The sequence below is a fragment of the Mastomys coucha genome, unplaced genomic scaffold, assembly GCF_008632895.1.
Source record: "Mastomys coucha isolate ucsf_1 unplaced genomic scaffold, UCSF_Mcou_1 pScaffold21, whole genome shotgun sequence".
NCBI lineage: Eukaryota > Metazoa > Chordata > Mammalia > Rodentia > Muridae > Mastomys > Mastomys coucha.
In genome coordinates, this window is record NW_022196904.1 from 175,402,167 (window position 1) to 175,414,144 (window position 11,978).

At 48.8% G+C, this 11,978-nt stretch overlaps 1 protein-coding gene across 1 annotated transcript in view; it reads right to left on the reverse strand.

Moving 5' to 3' along the window:
• Nucleotides 1–11,978, reverse strand: part of Pkd2l1 (polycystin 2 like 1, transient receptor potential cation channel) — a 47,520-nt gene extending 35,542 nt beyond the window's left edge. The window contains exons 1-4 of the mRNA XM_031385005.1: nt 11,923–11,978; nt 2,964–3,101; nt 1,249–1,358; nt 702–815 (exon numbers count right to left, since the gene is read on the reverse strand). Of these exons, the coding sequence (XP_031240865.1) occupies nt 702–815; nt 1,249–1,358; nt 2,964–3,101; nt 11,923–11,978 (418 nt within the window). The remainder of the gene's footprint in view (nt 1–701; nt 816–1,248; nt 1,359–2,963; nt 3,102–11,922) is intronic.

The window sequence follows — 11,978 nt, forward strand, 5'->3', positions numbered from 1 at the left end:
AAGAAGAAGAAGAAGAAGAAGAAGCAGAGAGCCTTTGAAGATTGATGCTGCAGTTGGGGGTGCAAGCTGCGGCTTTGGTCACAAACACCAGTTGCTCTACAACTCTTAGCTGAATACTGCATGGGTTTCCTCACCTACAGGCCATGTAGCATCTGTGTGCTCCAGCTCGCTCACAGCCTACACTGTGGTCTTTCTACATCTCTGAACCTGGACACTAAAGCTCCCCAGATAGTGTCCCACGGAGACCGCCCGCTTGTGTGGATCAGGCCACACTACTGAACCCCCACCCTTCTTCTCAGGAACTCTCTAAAGCCTGAATCATTTTCTTTCTGGCCCTAAGAACCATGGATCATATGTTACACAATAACCAATCACACAACACCCACTAAACAGAAGGGGGAACCCTCTACACTTTACAAAGGGTTAAACATGTCCACCTGTCAACATAACACAGTGGCTGCTGGCTCGGTAGTAGGCACTTGAACTTGAAAATCGGGTTATCTAGTAATTGAGAGATATCTCCTTTTATTAACAATATTTCTACCCACTGGGTTTCCTCCATTGAACTCAGTGTGAGAAGCCCCAGGAGCTGTGTATTGGTTCCACTTGCCTCATACAGATGAATACTGTCTGGGAAGTGCAGACATTTCACACACTCATGCCTCTCGCAGGCAGATGCTCACAGGACAGTGGCTACTCACGCAGACAGACGTCCACGAGGAACACGATGTACACCACAAGCTCCCTCAGGGTGGTCTTGACATAAAGCTCTCTGTTCTCGGCTGTGTTCTCAGTCAGTGTTGTCCCCCACAGTCCTATGGGCGTAGAAAGAAGCCTAGGGTCCCCAACAGCACATCTTTTAAGTTATCCATCCCTACCTGTCCCTATCCCATCTCCACTGGTCCTTCCTTACCCATCCAGTAACCCCCAGGACCTGACTACAGCACACACACCCCTGCCTACCCTCCTACAAAGTCCCTGTGGGAGATGGGGTGAGGATACCGGGTCGAAGGGAAGCTGTGAACTGGCGGGCATCTGTTTCAGATGGGGTGCTCTAGAGCCTCCTCACCTCAGTGTTCCATGCTCCAACCACGCTCTCCTACAACTCCTGGGGCAAGCAACTCTAACACCAGCAAATCGCAGACACCAAGGTTTCTTCTTTGGGTCACATTTGTCCCCTTCTCAAACCAAAGGTGGTCCCTTTTCTGACTCTAATTCCCCAGGAAAACCTCTCCTCATGTCCCCTACCTCTGATGCAACGACAGATACGGAGACAGCAGCTGGACATCAGGGTTCTCTGTGTCTTCTCCTGGCGTCGGACATCTGGCTTTTTGGGTTGAGTCTCAGGGAGAGCCACACTGGAAACAGTGCAGATCTTCAGGGTCCCATTCGGGGAAGGAGGGCTGCTGTATGCAGGGTTGTCCCAGGCTCTGCTTCCCAGTGTTTGCAGCTCCTGCTTCTTGGGACTTTCCATAATATTCACAGGGACAGGAGGTGGCACCACAGATGCCCACTCTCACAGGAGACACGGGGACAAAGACCCAGACTGATCCTGGCAGCAGAGTGCCCAGGGAGTATACCTAAGAGCAGCTGCTCCTTTCAGCCTCAGCCTCCTGTCTGGGTGGGGGAGCTGTGCTCACACAGGAGAGGGAGCAGGAAGGGCACCCACCGATGTCATCAATCCTCAATCCTTCAGCTCTCTCTCTCTCTCCCTCCTTCTCTCTCTCTCTCTCTCTCTCTCTCTCTCTCTCTCTCTCTCTGACACAAAAGCGATGGAACTACAGGGGAACTAGAGTTGGGAATTTAAGTGAGGAGAGAAAAGGGGCGTGAGGATGTTATGCAGACAGACTAGAAGGATGGGGGAGGGAGACAGAGGGAATGCTAGGGCCAGGTAGAACCCAAAATAGTATGTTCAGACCTCCAACTATTGAGTTGGTCAAAGGGCAGGGATGACTGGGGGCGAGGGGCAGTAGAGAAACTAGGAGAAGAAAGGGCTGCAGAGTTCTGTGGTGGGTGTGAGCTTATACCACTCCTTACAAAAAGGCTTCAAAGGACTACCACGGATTAGGGTGAGGACCAAGCCCAGGGATGGGCAGAGGTGCTCCTTGACAGCTCCGTCAGTAGTCTCCCAGACCCCTCAGTGTGCCTCCTTCAGCTGTCCCCTGGTGACTGGAGAAGGAGGCTCCCGATGCACCCCTCCCTTATAGTTCAGTGAAAGGCATAAGGGAAGGGAAGCTCGGTATCAGATCTTAAGAGACAGAGTCTCTGCCCTGCCAGTGATGGGGAAAAGAAAAGGAATGCAGAGTTCCAGGTTGTCTTTATTTTCCTGACATTTGGCTTTATGGCTTAGTGGTGACATACCCCCTTAGAGATGATCTCTTGAGAATGTGGGTCTCAGTTTAGGTAAACAGTCTGGTAGGGCCTAGGGCAAGGGTGAGGTGACATCTCTCCATAACAGGTGATCTGGGCATCTTCTCCTGGGACTTGACTTAGCACTAGAATTAGGACGGTAAGCTTCAGCAGGAACTGGGTGTGAGAGCTACTAGGACTGGCTACATCCCCTCTTGCTCCGTCTCCTGAGTGGAGACTTGGCGTGGACCTCTGGTCACAGCCCCGCTTGTACCCAGCTCTGGCCTTTGCTCACTTGCCCAGGTTTACCTATAAGCAAGAGCTGTGACCCAGAACAGTGCTCCTGCTGAAATGTTGGTAGTTACTCTACAACCCTCCTCCAAGGTGCTGCAGGGGACTCTTCTAGCCAAGGATCTTTGCCCATAGTTACTTTAGTCACATTGCCTTGGAGCCTACCTTCAAGGTCCGCAATGCATAACAGCCTGCAGGAGATCTCCAGCCTTGAGTATTCCAGAGGGAGAGATTGATCTGGTTTAAGCTCCACCTCCTGATTAAATCATATTTCCTAAGTTCTAAGATAGGGAAGAAAAGGTAGTGGCCATGCGCCTACCTACCTGTGACACGAATTTCTTGGCCAAGACCCAGACACTGGAAAGGAGTGACTCTCTCCATGGTCTGCATCTGAGGACTGTCTGACCCTCCCTAGAAGGACGATGTTCCAGACAGTGAGATGCACTGAGGTGCCAGCTTTACTTGGAGAGAAGAGTGAGAAGCTGGGTTGGGGGGAGCATCTTGCACTGGACCAGCTGAGCAAGGAGGAAGGGAGCTGCTAAGATCTCAGCCCAGAGCCTTTTAAGCAATTGCACAAGGACTCCAGACTTCTAACTTTGGACCCTGGGATAGGGTTGGGAATGGGATGATGATAGCGTGGTCCCTGAGATGCAGAGAGAGGAACATGAGCTGGTTTCCCATTCCCCTGGGCAATTCTGAATTCCAGAGGAGGCTGAGATCAGCAGGCATCTGAGTGGACTTGAGGACATTCCTCGTGTGACAAATCTCCTCATATGATGGAGCTCCAGATCACATGGTCGCCCTCCTGGAACCCATCCAGTCACTTTTCCTGCTCAGTCCTGAATCCTTTTCCTTGTGTGTGGATCAGACTATCCAGCCCTATGGGGCAGGCTACGTAGCGTGGGTTGAAAAATCGCAGAAGAAGAAGTCACAAATCACATGATGATTTTTATTTGATATTTCTCCAAGTTCTCAAGCTCCGTGGGTTCTTGACTCTTCCTGTTAAAAGGGGCAAACAGTATAGATTAGGAAGCTCAGACTCAGGCTGCTTTGTGACCTCAGACTCTCCGAAAGTGAATTTGAGCAAAACTCTTGGATCTAATGCTGCCTCTCTAACTCACCAGTGGTATGTCTCAAAATGAGAAGGGCTATTGAGACTAGCTTACTGTCTGCAGGATGTTGGAGAAAATGGCTTTCCTGGATCTGGAGGGCTGTTTCGGGGTTAAACTACCAAACTTTATAGGCTCTATATGCTATGTTCTTGAAGCACAGGCCAGACTTCACATCATCTGGTAGCATCTCGCTGAGCAGCCCACTCACACAGATCATTGTAAGGTGGACACTTCCAGGCAGGACTGTGTTGACATCATTTCCGAGTGACATGGAGAGCAGGCTGTGTCCACACTGCTCCGTGGGCTGATACCTATGTGCTGGAGGGATTTGAAAGTTGTTGAATGAGAGAGCTCCTAACTAAAAACAGGCCTTGTGGCCCATCAGTACCCAAATCACACTTGGGCAGGAAGCCCATTCATTAAATCCCCTCAGTAAGTTGGTTTCCTTGCTCCACTGGCATGAGAATTTGGCCTGATGCTATCCTGGTGTGGAGCAGGAGGATAGTCACCCATGTTAGCCATCAGCATGTTCCAGTTTCTTGCCATGATCACCTTGAAAAACTTCTTCAGAGCTTTCCGGTTCACTTGACTCTGACGTGCTGGGACATGCTGTCTGTGACAAGAGCCACACTGAGAGGGATGGCAGCTCCCAGTGCTTCAGAGGAGGCAGGGTGAATGGACTGTGTTGTGGCATATTATCTCAGTTAACTCACATGGTGTAAGTTTTTGTTGCCAGATAAAGATACCTGGGGATCCTAAAGAGAAACTCTTCCAGAATTGGGCTTCAGAATTATTCAGGGGCCCAATGGATTATGTCCTTCAGCAGAATGCACTACATAAGTGCTTTGGCCTCTGCGAACACCGAACACCAGGTGGCCGCAGGTTGGGGGTGCAGATCCCGCCGCACCCCCTGCCGCTCTCCTGAAACAAAATCAGACAGGCCAGTTTGGAAAACTGTCTACTCACGGGATCCAGGCGCCTTCCCTCTCCCCTGTCGCTTCCTGATTCCTTTTATTTGCCTGGCGGGGAAGTCTTGTCTGGATATAAGTCCTTATCCCCAGGGATTAGTCATTGCAGAAGCTGGCTCACTATCTCTGTGGAGCCAGTGCCTCAGAGAAGCAGGTCAGCTAGTAAGGATATCCCTGTGAGAAAGCAGGAGGCAGCTGAGTTCACCATGCATGCATCAGTCCTGATGCTCACGTCTGTCCCTGAGTTGGGGAGACAGGAAGACGGAAGGTGAGTGAATGGCTGTGGTATAACCTGAAAAAGGGTTTGGTAGGGCCTTCAGGGAATCAAAACAGAACATCAGGGGGTGCTGGTTCAGTGCTTGAGTGCACTGGCTGCTCTTCCAGAGCACCCGGGTTTAATTCACAACACCCATATGGTAGCTCACGACCAACTATAACTCCAGTTCCAAAGCCCTCTGACAGCACCAGGCACGCACAGATATACACGCAGGCAAAACACCCAATACACAAACAACAAAAATAAATCTTTAAAAAGAGGTAGACCAACAAACCAATCCCTGTATCCCCGAGGACTGGGCTTGCTCCCCTCCCTGAGTGGCCTCTCTGCTTCTGAGCTAAGAGCTGTTAAGGAGAACATTGCCCCCCCCCCCCGGGTAAACAATCTTGTTCAGGGGCTCCCCCTCTCCCTGTAGTTGAAGATTGAACAACATCAGGTCAGTATCCTTTCTGGATACCCAGTTTCTCAGGTTACTTTGGCCCGAGTCAACAGTGAGGTCACTGCCGCAGCGTGCTGGCTAGCTTTATGTTGTCCTAACACAAGCTAGAGATAAGATCCTCAGTTGAGAAAATGCCTTCCTAACATTTGGCCGCAGGCAAACCGGTAGGGCATTTTCTTACTTAGGGATTGATGGAGAGGGTCCAATCTGGTGTTGACTGGGTTATCCCTGCTGGTGGTCCTGGGTCCTATAATAAAGAGGGCCTGAGCAAGCCATCTGGAGCAAGCCAGTGAGCCGCTCGTGTCTCCATTCAGGTTCTGTCTTGGCTTCCTTCAGTGATGTGAAAGCACAAGCCCAAATAAACTTTCTGCTCCCAAGTCGCTTTAGTCACGGTGTTTCATCACAGCAATGGCAACCCTAACTGGGACGTCTAAGCAAGGCCAAGTAGGTAAGAAGTCAGCCCCAGCTTTGCCAGGTGGCCCAGAGGGTCCGGAGGCTGACGCCACAGATCAGCAATATGTGGGTGCTAGTATCTGTCTGTGGGAAACAGAAATTTGTAAGCAGAGCGTTGGGGAATGAGACTGTGGCTGCCTGCCTTGTCCTAGGGTGGCCACCATTAGGGTCCCCAGCTCACGCTGAGCTTCTGTGAGGGCTCCTGAAGGCGGAAGTTCTGTGGTGGCATTGAGGGTCCCACTGAGATTGGGTCCTGGGCTTAGCTCTTCTCAACTGCCAGTCCTCAGCTAAAAGGGGATAAATGAAGCCAACCCTCTGCCGCTTTAACAGAGGACGTGGAGAAGCTGGGACCCCATGATCCATCTGGACCAGAGTATTGCAAACCCACAGTGAATTAACCCTGAACTTTGAAGAGGACTTCCCCAGACCTGGCAGCGAAGCAAGGAAGCTGTGAAGCCTGGAAATGCACCAGGTTGCAATCATGTATGCTTCGGATGCCGAAGGCAAAGAGTGGGTTTTTCCTTCTTCTTGTCCTTCTTCTCACGAGCAGGAAGAGATAAGAGGGCAAACAAGGTCAGAGAGCGGGGTAGAAGACCCTTGCAGTCAGCCTAAGGGGAATTTAAACTGTCTCTTGACGAAAGGTCTAGGACCACAGTTTCCAGGGTGTCTGCGTCCTGGAGCAGGTCCCTGAGACAAGGGTGGGTGGTGGGACCAAGAGAAACGAGGCCTAATGAATACACTTCAAACTTTCTGGTTAGCAATATCTGCATGTCTAGATCTGAAACCTTCTGGCATTCCCTGTGCCAGGAACTTATCTGACACTTACAAACAGTTAGTGTGTAGCTAACCATGCACAGACTCTCAGACCTCCTCCTAGCCCGTGCACACAAGAAATTTTAAAATGTTGCCCCATTCCGTCACCTCAAGCCTGTTCCCTGGTCCTGACTGATTCTGGGAGTTGCTGTACTGAGATGGCCCCTCTCCCACGCCCTCATTTAATACACTACAATTGTGTTCTGTGCCATCGCATGCTGGCATGTACAGTTTGCTTGGGGGCTTGGTCCACTTTGTCTTAGAAATCTGTGTGCTCAGGCTGGGTGTGGTGTCACAATGCCTGCAATATCAGCAATTAGGAAGTGGAAACAGGAGAACTGGGAGTTCAAGATCAGCCTCAGCTACATAGAAAGTTCAAATCAAGCCTGAGATACATGAGACCCTGTCAAAAAAAAAAAAAAAAAAAAAAAAAAAAAAAAAGCCAGACATGGTAGACCACATCTTTAATCCCATCGGGAGGCAGAGGCAGGCAGATATCTGAGTTTGAGGCCAGCCTGGTCTACAAAGTAAGTTCCATGACAACCAGGACAGCCTGCCTCAATCAAAAGCAAGCAAACAAAGCAAAGCAAAGAAACAATAGACATCTGTGAGCTCCCAGGGGTGGCAGTGAACTCGGCTTAGTCGCTCCTCGTGAAGGAGAGCACAGATTTTCTGCTGGGCACGTGGGAGACTCAGTCAGCTGCCAGTCCACAGGCAGGCAGTTACCCTGTGCAGGAGTGTGGGGTGGAGAAATAAAACCTCCCAGCTGGGAAGAGTACCCGAGCATAGACACAAAAGGAAGGGGGAGGGCTAGCTCAGGGCAGACCATGGCCAGCTACTCACTGTGGCCTTCTCCGAGTCAGTGCAAAGCAAGAATGGCATCAGAAGAATGAGGGTCCTATAGGGTAAGGGACAGTAGGGACCACGGGCTGGCTGCCCCTGCTCTTGTGGCATCTCAGAACATGGACAGAAAGCAGGGAGGGGGAGAAATTGAGGAGGGGGCAAGATTGGACCTCTAAGGGAGAGCAATGACCAGAATCTGTTTCTTGCACCCAAGGGAGAAAGGTGGATACCGCTTCAGGATTCCTTGGGGGTAGCCTCAGCATGGGGTGATCTAGACACATCGCTGCTGCTCCTAAGATCCAAGGCGGCTGTAGGCTCGGGACGCTACCTGGCGCTTTTGCAGGGTCCTAAGGAAGGAAGCTGTCTATGGTGTGCCTTTGGCCCTGAAAGGGTTAAGTATGGCTGGGTTATAGAGACTGCTTGAAGGACTAACATAACTTATGCAGGTGTCTGACTCAGATGGACAGATTCAAAAGGGAACCCATTTCTACTGTTTTCTGGTTTTGTTTTTAAACCTTACAGGCCAATATGAGGAGTTAGAGCTCTTTAGAAGAAATATTTCTAAGTGTTTGTTAAAGGCTGGCAAGAAGGCTCAGAGGGGAAAGACACTTGCTGCTAATCTAAATGACTAAAGTTTGATTCCCTAGAATCCACATGGTAGAAAGAGAAAAAAATAACCAATTCCTGAATGTCATCCTGTGACCTCCACTTGGCCTCTGTGGCTTCCAAATCTTCATTCTCAATCCCCATGTTAGTGCAACACACACACACACACACACACACACATACACACACACACACTCGGAATAAAGTATAATGAATCTAAAGCACCTATTAGCACTTCTATTGCATCTTCTCCAAAAGAAGCCAGTGGTACTCTGCCAGGCTGCAGAAGGGAGGCCAGCCTGGACTCTTGCCTGGACAGAGCGGGCACAGTCCACTTGCACCATCTCTCCTGGCTGTCAGCTGCCTGAGACTTAGCTTGGGTCACTGGATAGGGAAAAGCTCCCAGTTCCAAGGGTCCTTGTCTCCTGTCTCTTCTTACGTAGAGAACTGCTTGGGACTGGCCTGGGACAGGAGCAGCGTTGGTTCCATTCCTCCTTCCCCACTGCCCTCTGCTACGAGGTCCAGGGTAATGAGGGGAGTTTCTGCAGCTCTGAACTATTGTCCTAGTGCCATGCTCCATGTGGATGGAAGGCCCGTAGGCTGCTTGCCTGACAAAGAGCATGCTTGTTTATTGAAGCAAATGGACAATCTTAGCATCTGCAGTGGCAGCACCAATAACAGAAGGGTTTGTGTGTTCACTTATTTATTTTTTGGAGATGTAATCTCTATATTATAGGATTCATCTATTCAAATAAAACAATGTAAGGACATTTGGCTTATTCTTAGATTCATCGCCACACCCTCAGGAAACCATGCATCTCTTAGCCATCCTTGTAGCCAGAAGCAACACCTCTACCTTCCTTTCTGAGTTTCCATAGCAACATCTTAGGTAATTTTTGTAACCTTAATTTTTTTCAAACCTTATGTTTTAAATTATCTTTTAAAAAAAGATTTATTTATTTATTATGCATACAGTGTTCTGCCTGCTTGTATAGCTGCAGGCCACAAGAGGGCACCAGATCTCATTATAGACGGCTGTGAGCCACCATGTGGTTTGCTGGGAATTGAACTCAGGACCTCAGGAAGAGCAACCAGGGCTCTTAACCGCTGAGTTATCTTTCCAGCCCCCTCAAACCTTATTTTTCATGATGGTTCTTAAATGCTTTAACCTCCCATGTAGCCCACCACCCACCAGAGGTAGTGGAAAAGAAAGGATATGGGGGAAGTGGACCTGTTTAGAAAGGTTCTTTGAAGCAACTCCCAACTGTGTTGTCTGGAAATCAACAGTTCACAGGTTAGCAGGCAGCAGCAGCTCCATATACTTGAAAACACCTCACAGATACACCGGCAGTCCAGTTCAGTAGAGTAAGGTTAGCAGCAGCAGCCTCTGCCTTGGCACAAGTCGGCAGGAGGGACCAGGAGGAACTTCAGGAGAAGTTCTCAGCTGGGCCTTTCTCAGTGAAGTGAAGGTCAGTGAAGACATGAGATCCACCAGTGTTGCACAGTTAGTTGTACCAACCAGTCAAGCTCAGCCTCTGTACCTGTCCATTGAGTCCTATTTATACCCTCCAGACATCATGTGTCCTCCACGTGCCTTGCCTCAGCACATACACCTAACTGCCCAAGTCTGCAGAGTCCCGACAAATGAAGCTCAGCTACGCAATGTAAAACAGACCAATACATGCATGTCGTTAGCAAAGAATCTTTTGCCGTGTATCCTTTCATGTGTTTGCTTTAGCAGAACATCCTCTCTCCTGTGTCTGCTTCAGTGAGACATTCCTTCACCAGTCTGCCTTAGTCTTTGACCTGTGTCCACTTCAGGAAAACACTCCTTCATGTGTTTGCCCCCAGCGAAACACCTTCCAATGCAACTGACCCTCCAACGAACCCTTAAGCTTCCATTTCAAATATCTGTCTCTCTAAAGCTGACTTTCTGAGCATTTCCTACAAACACAGTTGTGCAGCACGCGCCGCTCTGCACTGGCTCCTTCCTCATCACTTGGCTTTCAAGGCTCACTTATGTTTTAACATATGTTCCATTTTATGGCCAAATAAATACCTTATTATTTATTACTATCTTTTACTCAATGGATTAAGGCTTGTGTTGGATGGATGCTGTGAAATTCACTGATGTGTGTCTGTGTGTGCGTGTGTGTGCATGTACATCCATTTTCATTTCTATAGAGTATATACCTATGAGTAAAATTTGCAGGATGTGAGCAATATTTTTATAGAAGAAGCCGAGTGGAAGATAGTTGGTATGGTGGTTTGAATGAAAATGGCCGTAGGAAGTGGAGCTATTTGAAAGGATTAGGACATATGAACTTGTTGCAGGAAGTGCGTCCTTGTTAGAGGAAGTGAGTCACTGGAGGTGGGCTTTGGGGTTTCAGAAACCCAAACCAGGCCCAGTGGTTCTCCTTCTCTAGCCTCCCCTAGGATCGCCCTATCTGCTGCATGCAGATTCCTATGCAGAATTCTCAGCTATTCTCCAGCCATGTTTGACTGTATGCCACCATGCTTCCCACCACGCTGACAATGGACTAAACTTCCAAACTGTAAGCCAGCCCCAATTAAACGCTTTCCTTTATAAGGTTTGCTGTGGTCATGGTGTCCCTTCACAGGATTAGAGCACTGACTAAGACAGGAGGGAAGATAGGGAGTGTGCTTTGAAGTCAGGAGTCATGACCCGTCTCTCCCCCTGTGGCTAAGATTAAGAGTAGAGATTGGTGAGAACGCTGGGTGTGGAGGAGCTACACACCTCTAATCCTGAGGCTGGAACATCTGAATTAGGAAGACTGTGCATCCAAGGTCATGCTAGGCTTGGGTTAGATGAGAAGATCGTCTCCCAGAAACAACGTGAGCAAAACAGCAGACGGAACAAGACAGAAATAGGGAAGAAGAAGGAAGGAAAGGAAAAAAGAAAAGAGAAAAAAAGAAAGAGGAATTGGTAAGAGCAGAACTTGATGACCTATATTCTGCTGAGCAGAAAGGGGATTTAAGTCTGAAAAAAAGACATTCCAGGTAAAATCATGGAGTAATTCAAAGACCTAAGTAAAGGAGTCTGCATGTAAATGTAATAAGAATTGCCATTCACTGTGCGATTGTACCAACCTGCTACATGGTCGGAACAACCTTACAAAAGCACAGTACCACTCCATCACAGAGGTTGTGCAATTGAAGCACACGGTAAATTGCCCACAGTGAAAGCTACTCTCTCATCTCAGCAAGTTTCAGAAGTAGGAGCTCAGCCTGGTGTTTCTCTTTTCTGTTTTTCCTTCTGTATAACTAACTGTGTTACACTGTTGATGTCACATAAATACATGAGACTGTGTCCTATTGAGCTAGAAAGATGGCTCAGCAGTTTAAAGCATTGTTTGCTCTTGCAGAAGACCAGAATTCAGTTCCCAGCACCCGCGTGGCAGGCAGCTCACAACCATCTTTATCCAGTTCTAGAGGATTTGATGCCTTCTGATCTCCTCAGGCACCAAGCTCACATGTGGTACACATGCATATATGCAGGCAAAACACTCACACACATAAAATAAAATAACCAAATTAAAAAAAAATTTAAAGATTATACCCGACTTGTGGATAACACTATAGCACGAACAAGAGTTCTAGAGTGTTGATCTAGACTGCAGCTTCCAGAACTTTAATACATTTCTGTGCCTACTCAGCTTCACCACAGGTGTCGTGCAACCATGGGCAAGCTTTCTGACCTCTCCACACCTCACTTTCCTCCTCTAGACAATGGACCCAGGGAGTACTCACCTGCCAGAGCCCCAGTATGGCTCTCGGCAAACTGTCTCTTGTGAGTTGGTGTGCAT